Source organism: Mobula hypostoma, chromosome 20 (assembly GCF_963921235.1).
Source record: "Mobula hypostoma chromosome 20, sMobHyp1.1, whole genome shotgun sequence".
Taxonomy (NCBI): domain Eukaryota; kingdom Metazoa; phylum Chordata; class Chondrichthyes; order Myliobatiformes; family Myliobatidae; genus Mobula; species Mobula hypostoma.
Genome location: NC_086116.1, coordinates 17,035,805 through 17,049,802, shown reverse-complemented (window position 1 = coordinate 17,049,802; position 13,998 = coordinate 17,035,805). Strand labels below are relative to the sequence as shown.

Below are 13,998 nucleotides of genomic sequence, written 5' to 3'. Positions count from 1 at the left end.
TGTCCAAATTAACCACTGTATTTAACTACATATTTGACATCCTCAATGCATTGTTAAGGCCTTTGCGTTTCATATCAGAGGGTCTGACCTGGGTCCAGCATACAAGCGCCAATGCAAAGGAGGCATCGACAGCACCTCGACTTCCGTTAGGTTTGCGCAGAATTGGCATGTCATTGAAATCTTTGCCAAACTTCTATAGATGCCCAGTGGAGAGTATTCTGACCACTTACATCACAGCCTGGTATGGAGACACCAATACCCAAGAACAGAAAAGTCTACAAAAAGTGATGGATACAGCCCAGTCCATCACCGGTAAAGCCCTCCCCAGCACTGAGTATTTTTGCAAGGAGTGCTGCCACAAGAAAGTAGCATACACCATTATGTACCCCCACTATCCAGGTCATGCCCTCTTCTTGCTCACACCATCAGGAAGGAGATACAGGTGCCACAGGTCCAGGAACAGTTTTTACCCTACAACTATCAGGCTCTTGAACTAGCACGGGTAACTTCTTCACTCAGCTCATTTCTGAACTGATTCCACAACCTACGGACTCAGCTAGAAGGACTCTACAATTCACGTTCTCAGTATTATATATTTACTTTGCCTTGACCAGAACCCACGGCATTGAATATGCTTCAAACATTCCTTCTCATTTCTCTAAGCTCCAGCAAACGTATGGCTATCCTGTCCAAGCTTGTTTCATAAGACGAGTCACCCATTCCAGTATTAGTCTAGTAAATGGCTTTAAATTCATCTGAACTATTAATATATAATTCTTAAATAAAGAGACCATTATGCATACAGCTCTTCAGATGTGGTCTCTCTAATGTACCATATAACTGAAGCATTATTTTCATAATTTTGTACACATTTGCCCAAGTTATAAAGAATAACTATTTTACCTTTTCTAATTATTTGTATCGTAACTGTGTACCAGTCTTCGTGAATTATGTATTGGGACACCCAGAACCCTCTGCATCTCAAAACTCTGCACTCTCCCACCATTTAAATAATAGGCTTTTTTTTAAACCAAAACTGACATTTTCATATTTTCCCACATATTATTGCATTTTCTAGATCTTAGTGCATTTACTAAACCTAATTATGTCCCTTTATAGCCCCTTCATGCTCTCTTCACAACTTACCCACCTATCTTTGTGTCATGTTCAAATTTAGCAAATATCCATTTGTGTCTTTGTCCAAGGCATTTATAAAAATTACAATAACATTGAAGGAAAACTAAAGCAAGGAGTAGATCATTTAATGCACCAGTTAAAGTTGCCAATGACGCTGCATTTTCAGAGCATAAAACATTGTTTATATTGTTAGTTTATTTTTTTTATGGAATGTGGGTGTAACTTACATCCTGAATTGACTCCTTACTGAGAAAAAAGTTTAAATCGCATTAGTGGCTAGATATAACCTAATAGAATAGACCAGGGAAGTTGCTAAATCCCTTCCCGACAGCTCTTTCTCTGAAACGGAGTGGTAAACCTGTGGCATTTTATCGACAACTGGTTGGTTTCACAATTACTATTATGTCAATCATTTTTATTATATATTAGAAACTCATTTAATTTAATCACTTATATCAATTGTATTCTTCTGATAATATAGATCTCTTAACTAGTGGTCAATTCGAAAGTTAGAACCCAGCAGATGTACTGAGAGATCTGCGCTGTTCCCCAAAGTTGTCAAAACTTCATACGTTCATTAATTTACCCGCAAACCACTTCCGTTGTTATTCATGTGAACAATAACTCTGGGGAAAGTAAAATCTATGAAGTCATGAAAACAGAATTAATTGGCTTTAAGACTGCCCTAGCTGACACCAGCATTTTCAGGGGAGAAGGATCTTCAGCAGTATTTTCAGGAGCAGATCAGAATTTTGAATGGATTTCTTGGAGCACTTGAAGGAAATCCACAGTATTGTGTCAAAATTCTAAGAACATAATAGTTTTTGCAGAAGTCCCTTGAAGATAGCCAGGAAATCCTTAATATTTGCAAAAGATCCTCAGGAGCATATCAATTAATAGAAGGATTTACTGGAGGCAAGTCAACACCCAGGGAATATTTCTAGTGGATCCCAAGACAACGTTAGTTTTTGCAGATTATTTCCAGGAGTTTAACAATTTTCCATGAAGATATTAATAGTAGGGAAATAAGCCTTAACCATAAAGCATAGTGCAGAATCAGAATCTAGTTTATTATCACTGACATTTGTCATGAAATTTGTTGTTTTGCCCCAGCATTACAGTGCAATATGTAAAATAGAATAAGAAATATATATATAAATAAATAACTAATACAAATAGAGAGCAAAAATAGTGAGGTAGTTTAATGGGTTCATTCTCCGTTAGTAATCTGATGGTGGATGGTGTTTCTAAAATGTTGTGTGCGTGTAGAAGTGAGATTAGAAAGTAGGGTAAAGTAGGTAAGAATGTAATGTATTCATAATTAGAGTGAACAGCTGGGATAACAACATTTACATATTATAGTAATATTTGCATAGAGTACCCAGAGCAACAATATTCACTGGTAAAGCTTGGATAACAATATTTACAAGGAGCACCTGAGATAAGAATATACACAGGAAGTTCTAAGGATTAATAGGAATTAACTTAGGATATCATGTTTACTTTGAAAAATTAAGATCATAATGTCAACTAGGAAGGAAGAAGGTCACCATCTTGGAACATTAAATCTATTTCTCTTTCCGTGGATGCTGCCTGACCTGGTGAATATTTCCAGTAAAACTTGTCTTTCATAATGCCACAGCAGGTAAAGCTGCTGCACACATCGAGTGGCCCAGATTCAATTCCAACTTCAACTGCAAGCTGTGTAAAGTCTGAAATTCTCCAAGTGACAGTCTGCGCTTCCCTGGCTGCTCCAGTTTCAAAGTTCTAAGTCAACTTATTATCAAATTACATATATGTCACCATATACACCATGAGATTTATTTTCTTGCAGGTATTTGAAGGAAAATAACAAAATACAATTTTTGTTTGAGAAAGTATATAACAAAGACTGACAAACATCCAGTGTGCTAAAAAGGACAAATCATGCCAATAATAAATAAATAAATAAAAACAAATAAATAAAATGGAGTACACAAGTTATAGAGTCCCTGAAAGTGAGTCTGTAGGTTGTGGAGTCAGTTCAGTGTTGAGGTGAGTGAAGTTATCCACCCTGGTTCAGGAGCCTGATAGTTAAAGGGTAATACCTGTTCCTGAACCTGGTGGTGAGGGACCTAAGACTCTTGTGCCTCCTGCCTGCTGGCAGTAGCAAGAAGGGAACATGGCCTGGATGGTGTGAAGTTTCCTCTGCATTCCAGAGCTGCAGCTGTAGGTTAACTGCCTAACGTAAACGCCCAAAGTGTAAGTGGGTGGGTGGTAGAATAATTAAAGTTTCAATAGGGATGTGAGACAGATTGGAATACAGGGAAATAATGCGAGAGTAGACTAATGGGAATACTCTGAGAACTGGCATACATTAGATGGACCAAATGGCCTTCTTACCTGTCAGGAGAAATATGCAATGTGAATTATGATATATGATCACAACAGCACACTGGTATTGGTCATTAGCTCACAAATGTTTGAAAAGTTAATGATTTCTTGTTAGCAATCATTCCATTACCTTCTTGAGTCAAGTAATCGTCTTGGGGGATGTCATTGTAATTGCCACAGAGTCCGCATGTCCTGCTGAAATGTTTTTTAGACAACGTGATGGCTACATTTTCACTGGTATCAATCCTGATGGTGAACCCATGTTCACCGCTTGATATGATATAGTAGCCTGCTTCTGTCCCAATGTACACACCGTAGGTTGTAAATGGGAGTTGGATCCTAAGCAAAATAAAGACAAATTAGTTCAGAATTATAGTCATGGAGTTTACTTATACTGTAATCCTAACAGCCAGTATCTACTGAGAAGGAAATACTTCAAATTAACCTATGTTAGGTTGAGAAGAGCGACCCAAGTCTGAACATGAAGAACGCCAAGGGAATCATTGTGGGGCCTTTAGGAAAGTGCAGACAAACCAGCCCTCTCTGTACGTACATGGCTCCTCCACAGAGAGAGATAAATGCACCAAGTTCCTGGGTGTTCACGTCATGGATGCCCTCAGCTGGTCCCTCCCTGAACAAGAAAGCACAGCAGTTCTTCCACTTCCTACAGAGATTGAAGCAAGCAAGACTCCCCACCCCCCCCCCTGCCACCAACCCCCCGCCTCCATCTTCTGCATTTTACAGGAGCACCATTGAGAGTGTCCTGACAAGCTTCATCTTCATCCGGTATGGGAACGGCCAAAGATCAGATCAGAAGGACTGTGAGGATGACTGAGAGGATCATAGGGGTCTCCCTACCACCCATCAGGGACATTTATCAGGAGCGCTACATACACAGGGCCCTTAGTATTATCAAGGATCCCACCAATCCATCCAGCATCCTCTTTGACTTTGTATCATCAGGCAGTAGGCTCCGATGCAGAAAAACAAGAACGGTCAGAATGAGAAACAGTTTTCTCCCCTCAGGTCGTTAGGCTTCTGCAATCCCTGCTGCATCGCATTCGAAGTTTCACCAGCTAATCTATTCTGTACCTTACAGTAATTAAATTTTGTACTTTACTTTGTTTACTTGTGTGTAATTCATCTGTAGATTTTATCCTTACTTTCCTAAATTATTGTGCGTTATATGTGTGTTATGTGTACCACTGTGCTTTACACCCTGGTCTGGGGAAAAGTTGTCTGTTTTGACGGTATCCATGTATGTACTTAAATGACAATCAATCTGACTTGTTTTGACTTGACACCTAGGGTACGGGTAGTTTTGAAGCTAATAGAGAAAGTGAAATTGGCAATCCACCTAACCTGCGAATTTTCCCATCCTCTATGCAGGATGAAGTTCTTCCCAATGTGTGTCAGCCTAAAATTACTGATGCTCAGATATATCAGACCAAATAAGGTCCTGTTCTTTTCTTCAACTAATTACAATGTAAACGTCGCTGGTATAAAATCCAAATTTAGGCCATGCTTTTGCCAGGCTTGCAACCTGATAGGACGTGATTTATATTGCTTGAGCATTGCCTGGTTGGAGTCTGCACTTCTTTGCTTTGATTCAGGTCTACATGTCCCTGCATATATGAATGGATAGTTCTTTTTGAAAAAGCCAGAAACACAAATATTAAGCAACTGGGGAGGGAACCTTTCCTCTCTGTTCTAGGTTGTACTCAGTGAGATTTATTGGGTGCCAAAGGCCCCAAAATCACATTGGCTTGAGAAGCGAAAGCCCTTCCCGATTCCCAAAATCATAGAAGCATGAATCACATGATCATGATACTGAGTGGAACAGGAAGCCATTAGACCTCAGGCTACCGCAGGCAATCTGAGAGCTGACTCTGGCAATACTTCACAGGAGATGTTGCAACATAACAAGTCAAAACAGGAGTAACATCATGACAGGCTCTGGGTTAGTAAATTTATGGTTTTAAAATCTGTAAACCAATGAGCAACAGGCCACCCTGTCAGTCAGTGAAGCAGGGTCAGTGGGACCGATGCACCCAGGATAAGTGAGATCCATTACCTTTTCTTCCCTACTGACACTTCTCCTTTTAAAGTGACAGTGACCTCAAAGTATTCGCCCAGGTACAGAGTAATGCTTGTCCGTTTTCCATTCTGGTAGTTACCTGTAAAAGATGGGACACTTATCACTTGCCAACAAACATTGCCCAGGAAGGGTGGCCAGGAAGTCAATCTCATGCAAATTAAATATGCTTTAATCCAAAGGAGGCAAGTGAAAAAGATGAAAAAGAGATACCTAAAAGTGAGAAGGAGTTTTTGATGCAGTCGCCAGCCAGCTTGTAACTGCAGTGCCCTGGAAACTCGTAAAACTTCCCATCAAAGGTTTGGATACGGTCATGCCCGAAGAGACTACACCGGGTATCCTGAGGCGGCTTGTTCTGGACCTCATTGAGCAATCGTTTCCCTTGTCCTGGTAAACAGACACATGGAACTCCATATTATTTACTGCCACATTCTGATTAACTCCCTGCACCGTTACCCCTTCAGCCTGATTCCCACTCCCTATCGTTGAAAGGTGGGTCACCTGTGTCAAGTTAAACTGTTCTTGGTCCAAATGCATCCCAAGCGATGGGAGGAAAACAGAATAAGTATGGCTAGCACCAGAAGTTCCATTTAGAAAAAAACAAATCTATATATCAGCGACTCACAGCTTAACATGCACTACATCCCTTTGTTAGAAGACAAACTGCCCGTAATACCTTGAGAGCAGAGCACCAATGCAGAGACCAGAAACAGTGACAGGTAACAGCTCACCATCTGTGTGAAGCCAAGAGAAAAACAATTAGCAAAGCTCTGAACAATATCACGGAATATTTTCCCACATATTTTCTTCAGAGGCAAAGTAATTCCCAATTCCTTCCCAAAGTTCCTTCCAAAAATAATTTTCCACTTCAAGTAGCCTCATTCACTGAAGGCAAAGGAGACTGGAGATCCAATCTGTTGCTGAGGTAGTCTTCTTCATTTCTCTTTTAACTCTCCGGTCTGTGTTTTGAAACATGTTTGAATTCCCCCCGCCCCCACTAAAGTGCCTCTTCTGCCCTACAGAGAGGCTAAGGAGACAAGCAGCAGTTACCTCGGCTCCTGCAGGCAACAATTCTTTGAGACAGGCAAAGCGACTTCAATGCAATGTCATATCAGCAGTTCTGAACTTCAGGGGGAAACCACTTCCAAGAGCTGTGAAGTGTCTTCTTGGGAAAACAGGACAATTTATAGAGGGCAGGAAGTGTGTAATAATCAACAACGAAGACACAGGGAGGGAGACTTTGCATGTTATATCCGTTTGCTAAATTATGATATCAGATTCAACAGAAACTGCACGGCCTTAATTGCCCAAAAGAAAACAATGGAAGGAAACTAGATAAAATACACTGAAAGACTTACCAGAACTGAAAGTATCAGACAGCTCCTAAAACAGTCGCTCTCCCCCCACCACCTCCTGTGATCTGTTATGAGACCGGGACATATTTCACACTTCATATCATGATTCTGCCAGTAATTTTATTTAATTGATAATGTCTGGAATTACCTTATATTTTGAACTGAATTTTATAACAATTGTACAGAGGTTATGACTTTTATTGCAATACTTTTTGCTGTATATTTGAAAATGTTTGTTAGTTTTCCAAATGACGTACTTTTTTTTATTTTAGAATAATTGATGCGTACTCTGAAATAACTTCAGACACAGGGAAAGTCTTTCACTTGAACCGGATAGGTATTAATATCTTTTCCAAGAAAATAAATGGATCCAAGTTACAGAGGTGTAACTGATTTCACACACAGTGAGAAACTTCATGTAAAAGCCCAAAAAGACGAAGAACAGGATTATTAAATTAGATGGCACGCTAATGTAGCTGTTAGCAAAATGCTATTATAGTGCCAGCAACCCAGGTTCAATGCTGCTAACCTCTGTAAGGGGTTTGTAAATCATCTGGATTTCCTCCAGATGATCTGGCTTCCTCCCACATTCCAAAGACATACAAGTTAACAGGTTAAAGGATTGCATGGGTGTAATTGTATTACAGTATTACAGTGGAGTAAAGGGAATTACAGAGGCATGAGAGAGAAGTTGGCCAGAATTGATTGGAAAAGAACACTGGCACGGATGATGACAGAGCAGCAACGGCTGAAACTTCTGGAAGCAATTCAGAAGGCACATGATATATACATTCCAAAGAGGAAGAAATATTTTGAAGGCAAGATGACACAATCGTGGCTAATAAGAAAATTCAAAGCCAACGTAAAAGTCAAAGAGAAGGCACATAATAGAGCAAAAATTAGTAGGAAGTTAGAGGATTGGGAAGCTTTTAAAAACCAACAGAAGGCAACGGAAAAAAGTCATTAAGAAGGTAAGGATGGAATACAAAAGTAAGCTAGCCAATAATATTAAAGAAGATACCAAAAGTTTCTTCAGATACCTTAAGTGTAAAAAAGAGACGAGGGCAGATATTGGACCACTGGAAAACAATGCTGGAGGGGTAGTAATGGGGGACAACGAAATGGCGGATAAAGAGAATAAGTATTTTGTATCAATCTTCACTGTGGAAGACACTAGCACATAACACTCCTCTTTGTTTATAAACTCCAACTCAAGATGGAATGCATCCCAACTCAAATATGCAATGTATTGCTCTCTAGTCATCATATATACAGTATGTATACATCCAGACAAAGCTTCAAACCAATATTTTCACATTGACCATGCCTAGATGACTGGCATGTAGGTCCTCCAACACTTTAGCTCTCAGCTTGGATGGTCCAACAACTCTCAATCCCCACATAAGGCAACCCCAAGGGCAAGTGCATCCCAGTACTGGTGAAAATAGGGGCACTAGAATTTCTGCTGCACATTCCAGCCAATGCGGATAACCCTTTAGTTTATCTCTACTATAACGGGAAGACTTCTGATTTGCATTAGGGAGAATATGTCAAGAGGAGTGCCCTATTTTGTAAATTTTTCAGGTATTTTCTTTACCAACTGTAAATGGGACAATCCATCAGCATTTCTATGATTGAATTCCTTTTGCGTTTAATCTTGTAAATGTATCCTCCAAGAATCAGAGCCCATCTCTACATTTGTGATGCTGCTGTCAGAGGAACACTCTTATGTGGATTGAAAATAGACACCAGTTATTGATGATCAGTAATGAGGGTAAACTCTCTCGCATACAATTACTGGTTGAAACATTTTTACACCACAAACCAGACTCATGGCCTGTCTATCAATCTGTATTTAATTCATTTCTGCAGTGGTAAGGGAATGTGATGTGAAAGCTATGGGGTGTTCACTTCCATCACTCATAAAATGTGACATGACTGCACCTATACCTTAAAGCAAGATGTCACAGGAAAGCTTCACTGGATGATATGGATCATAATGTGTGAGTACAATTTCTGATGTTACTATTTTGTTTGTCTTTTGGACAGCCATTTCACAGTGCTCTGTCCATTGTCTCTTCTTTCCACTCTGTAATAATGACTTCAAGGGTGGAGCACAGCTGCAAAGTTTGGCAGGAACCTGTTATAGTAATTAATAAATCCTAAAAAGGACCCTAACTATGACATGTCCTTTGACCTCGTCATCGTTACCGGTAACAATGGTAACACTGGTAACTAATCCAGGTAACACTGAGTGCTTGGACTTCCCTGCAGCCACCTGGTCCTGAGCTTTTTGCCAGAGTGCCAGTGCAGATGTTACTCCAAAAATAAACCTATCATAGCAATAAATCCATTTGTGAATGTTTATGGTGAGAAACACTTTGGACTCTACTTCCATCTCCACCTCAGATGGAATACCAGAGATCAGGAAGGACAGGCAGTGGAGAAAGCAGTGTGAGATGGTTTTCCAAAAGTCAAAGGAAATGGGGATGTCAAAAACTATCCACTTTGCTGAAGTGTTTCCCTCCAGAAAGTTTTGCAAAGATATCCTCTATCCTGGGCAGAGGGTATTGATCTACAGAGGGTACTGGATTAATGGTGACATAATATCACCACAGATCCTGACAGATCCATTTTCTTGCCCACTGGTACCACTGGTGTTGCCCAAGGGCTCCACTCAAACTTGGAAAGAATTCATTCGGCCTCCATGGGATCTAGCTCTCTGGCTACTTTAACACAGAGAGTATAAGGAACCAAGCGGGCTTTGTAAAACTTGGGTGTGGCATTTTCATTTAACACTATTTTACCCTTGATATGCTTGACTTTTTTCCATTGGCATCTTTGAACACTGCTATGGCATCATCCATTTCTTACTTAATTTGCTTTCAGTTGACTCTATTTCGGGGGATGTGACATGCAAATTGTGGATGAACCTCCAATCAAGCTTAGTTGTCTCAACCAATCATACCCCACAATGCAGGCCCTCCTGTTTTTACCGGATATAAGCTCAATGTGGCTTGTTAGTTGTATTTCACTGTTAACAAATGTCATCCCACAGAAGTTATATCTCTCCAGTATAATTGGATCTCTTCAGGATTCATTTCAGTATCTTTGAAACTCCTTTTGTGAAATGACTGAAACAGCTGACCCAGTGTACAATTCCATTTAAAATAATTTGACATTGACTTCTGGTGTAAGTCACGTTGCTTATCTCTTGCTAGTTTTTACATTGTAAATCTCAAGGCTACTCAGTCCTGTATCACTCACATTATTATCAGATTTTTCATCAACAGCATGCAGATTAGTCCTCTTTTTGAAACTGCAACTTGACTTTTTAGATTTTTCTCTTCCCTGTGCAGTCCATTCATTTTTTCTGTCTAACATGCTCTTTGTACATTATTTGTCCCACTTTGTTGCATTTGCTTAAAGTTTTGCCTTTAAACTTGCATTGGTCTGATGTATGTGAGCCCCTGCCATAACTGTAACATGATTTGATCAGCGAGGCTGGTCTCTGTTTAGCCACTGCAACTTTGTTTAAATGCACTTCCGTTCTTGACTGCAACTCAGTTGGTCTCTGTATGGTCTTTCCATTGATACAACAGTTTCAACTGCTCTTTTAAATGTCTGTTGTGCTCCAATTAGGAGTCATTTCTGACCACTTCTTGTAAGATTCCATAAGCTAAATGCAGGCTAAATCTCAGTGCATTAATAAGCCCATATCTGAAATGGCAATGCTCATTCGATTTCTTCATTTCAGCCACGTAAGTTGAAATGGACTCCCCTGTTTGAAACCTAAAAGACTCTGGAATCAAAAATGGTTTTGGTTCTAAATGTTCCAGCATTACGTTCATGATATCACTAAAGCTCATTTTGTTTGTTTGGATTGGAGCAGTCAAACTTCTAAGCAAACACTATGCTCATTGACCTATTACACTTAGTAAAACTGGCACTTGTTTCTCATCGGCTGTTCCATTTGTTTTAAAAAGTACTGCTCAATTCTTTCAGTATACATGATCCACTTATTTGTTGTACAATCAAGCACATCTATTTTACCAATATAGCCACTCATTTCTGCTTTTTTTATTATAATTATCTCCCAGTACTCATTATTTATGAACTTGTGAATTTCATCCGTTTTCTGCCTTTTTTTGAACTCGATTGCCTTTTGTCCCTTGTGAAGAAAAAACTGTGCTGTGCTTTTTTTAAAACATAAATGTATCTCTCCCCCCTTTCCAAAGAGAAAGGTACTGTACTTTTTTTTAACTCGAACATCTTGCTGCTCTTCAACAGGTAGTTAATTGCCTTTGGTTCATTTTAAAACTTCCTTATTGCCACTGTCATAATTTTGTAATTCCTGAAAGTAATCGAAAGAAAATTATGGGAGTCTGGTCAAAGGCATCTATTTGTTTTTACTTTAATGAGCCACTCACCAATGACATGGTGATGTAATGATATATGCTATTCATGTACTTCATGTGCTATTCCTGTAAACAACAAAAATGCTTAATCAAACAATATATTTACAATATTACTCAAATATTACTGAAATATTAAATAGTAGTTGCAATAGTAGTACAGGGAAATAAAGTAGAATTTATGAAAAACTACACATAATTAATGAGTGACACACAACGATTGTGCAAAAGAAGTCAAATTGTGCAGAGAAAATAAATAAATAAATAATACTATGTGAGATTCATCACATTTCACAAGTGTGGGCAAACAAAAAGATGAAATGGAGGTTAGAAGCCAACAAACTTAACCTCCTCCTCGGCCCTGCGACTCTCTATTCAGCCCATTTATGCCAGTGGAAGTACAATCTCATCCATTTGAATGGGATCACCAATCTCGTGAATGAAGGAAATTGCAATCAGCTTTGTGATTTTTTTTTTTAACCTTTACCTAGTTGTCAGTGTTTTAAGATAATTTCTAATAGAATTTTTTATTTTTAAAGGCTAAATATTTTCTTAAAAATTAGTCAGAACCTGAGACAATACAGAACTACTGATTTAAACCTGTTTTATCTCTTGATTAGAGATGAGAGCTCATCAGGCCTTTGAGTTCCAGAGGAGTTAAGTACTCCAGAACTGGAAGGCCTGATGAACTCTCATATCTACACCAGGAGCTATGTGGTTGGTGCTAGGGGGACTGAGTCCAAATGATGAGCTGTGTCCCAGGTGATCTGCCTCATCATGTAAACACAGCAGATTTAAATATACAGCAAATACTTACAGCAGGCAATTAGATGTCAAAGTGAGAACCGTTGAAGATGAAAATTAGTAACAGTGAAGCCAGAGGAATGGGCCATTTTGATCCTGTGTTAAAAGGGCAAGAATATGTTTTAATAACATTATAAAGGAAGATGGTGCCAAAATAGTTGTTGTGATGCATTTAGTGTGGTAGAGTAGTGGGTAGTGTCTGTCGCTCTCATTTTCAGCTTCAGCATGGAATGTGCTGCCTGTACATAGCCTCTCCAACAGCAAGCCTCATGTAGTGCCTCCTCGATGGAGACAAGTGGAAGCTGAACTCTTTTCTGACTCAGGCTGATCTACAGAGGACGGGGAGGAGGTCTGGCCCCTGCACGTGTAGCACGCAGGCCCACCGGCGTGTGGACATGCCCCAATGCTCATGAACTAGATCCCCAGCTATGGGTAAATAGCCCCACTGTCTTGTAGGCAGCCTCGGGACAGACGAAGGCTACAGGAGTAAACCCAGACAGAAAAGCCAGTGCAGAGTCTGTAAGGCAGCTGGACATTATTGAACATCCTTTGGGCAGCTCCTGCAACCAAGCTGGTGCCAAACGTATTGTTTCATAAGTTTCCTGTTGGACAACACTAGTGAGGCCAAGAAGGGGCTCTTGACAACTGGGCATCTCAGGATCTCCATACCTTCTGCCCAGGCTTGTGATGACGATCATCATCACCCATCATCCTATAGGACAGACAGGTGCCAACCACCAAAGGAAACCAGAAATTGTTTATAATTTTAGCATTAGCACTAAGTTCATGATTTTCTTATGGAAATAATATTGAAGATACTAGATTGCAAAGTTTTGGAATGGACTTGGCATTGGTTGATTATTGTCACATGTACTGAGGTAGAGTGAAGTTGTTTTGTACACTGTCCACACATTCATGGTGCTGTGCACTGAAGGAGAACAGGTAAATTAACAGTAGAGAGCAGAATAAAGTGTAACAGCAACAGAGAAAGTGCAGTGGAGGTAGGCAGTGAAGTGCAAGGTCATAACAAGGTAGATTGTGAGGTTAATAGTCTATTTTATTATACTGGGGAACCATTCAATAGTTCATAGCAGCAGGTAGAAGCTGTCCTTCAGCCTGATGGTACGTCCTTTAGGTATACGTATTTTTTCACAGTGGGTGTTGAAGAAACATGATTGCATCTATGAATTCAGGAACAATGATCAATTGGTGAAAATATTCTATGGGGCTTTGTTAACAGAGCACAGTTTATTCTAGCAGGGTTTCTAACTATGCTATCTTTACTTGGCCAGCACACTACATTCTTTGATTCATAGAAACGTAGAAAACCTGCAGCACAATACAGGCCCTTCGGCCCACAAAGCTGTGCCAAACATGTCCTTACCTTAGAAATTACCTAGGGTTACCTGTAGCCCTCTATTTTTTTTTAAACTCCACATACCTGCCCAGGAGTCTCTTAAAAGACCCCTATCATATCCGCCTCCACCATCATTGCCGGCAGCCCATTCCACGCATTTCACCGCTCTCTGCGTAAAAAAACTTACCCCTGACATCTCCTCTGTACCTTCTTCCAAGCACCTTAAAACTGTGCCCTCTCGTGCTAACCATTTCAGCCCTGGGAAAAAGCCTCTGATTATTCACGTGATCAATGGCTCTTCTCACCTTATACAGCTCTATCAGGTCATCTCTCATCCTCCGTCGCTCCAAGGAGAAAAGGCCGAGTTCACTCAACCTATTCTCATAAGGCATACTCCGCAATCCAGGCAACATCCTTGTAAATCTCCTTTGCACCCTTTTTATTGTTTCCACATCCTTGCTG

General features: G+C 39.9%; 1 protein-coding gene across 1 annotated transcript in view; it reads right to left on the bottom strand.

Annotated features, from left to right (window-relative positions):
• Positions 1-6,763, bottom strand: part of vwf (von Willebrand factor) — a 132,557-nt gene extending 125,794 nt beyond the window's left edge. The window contains exons 1-5 of the mRNA XM_063072474.1: positions 6,656-6,763; positions 6,282-6,339; positions 5,819-5,992; positions 5,585-5,687; positions 3,641-3,849 (exon numbers count right to left, since the gene is read on the bottom strand). Of these exons, the coding sequence (XP_062928544.1) occupies positions 3,641-3,849; positions 5,585-5,687; positions 5,819-5,992; positions 6,282-6,339 (544 nt within the window). The 5' untranslated portion in view covers positions 6,656-6,763. The remainder of the gene's footprint in view (positions 1-3,640; positions 3,850-5,584; positions 5,688-5,818; positions 5,993-6,281; positions 6,340-6,655) is intronic.
• Positions 6,764-13,998: the final 7,235 nt, after the last annotated feature.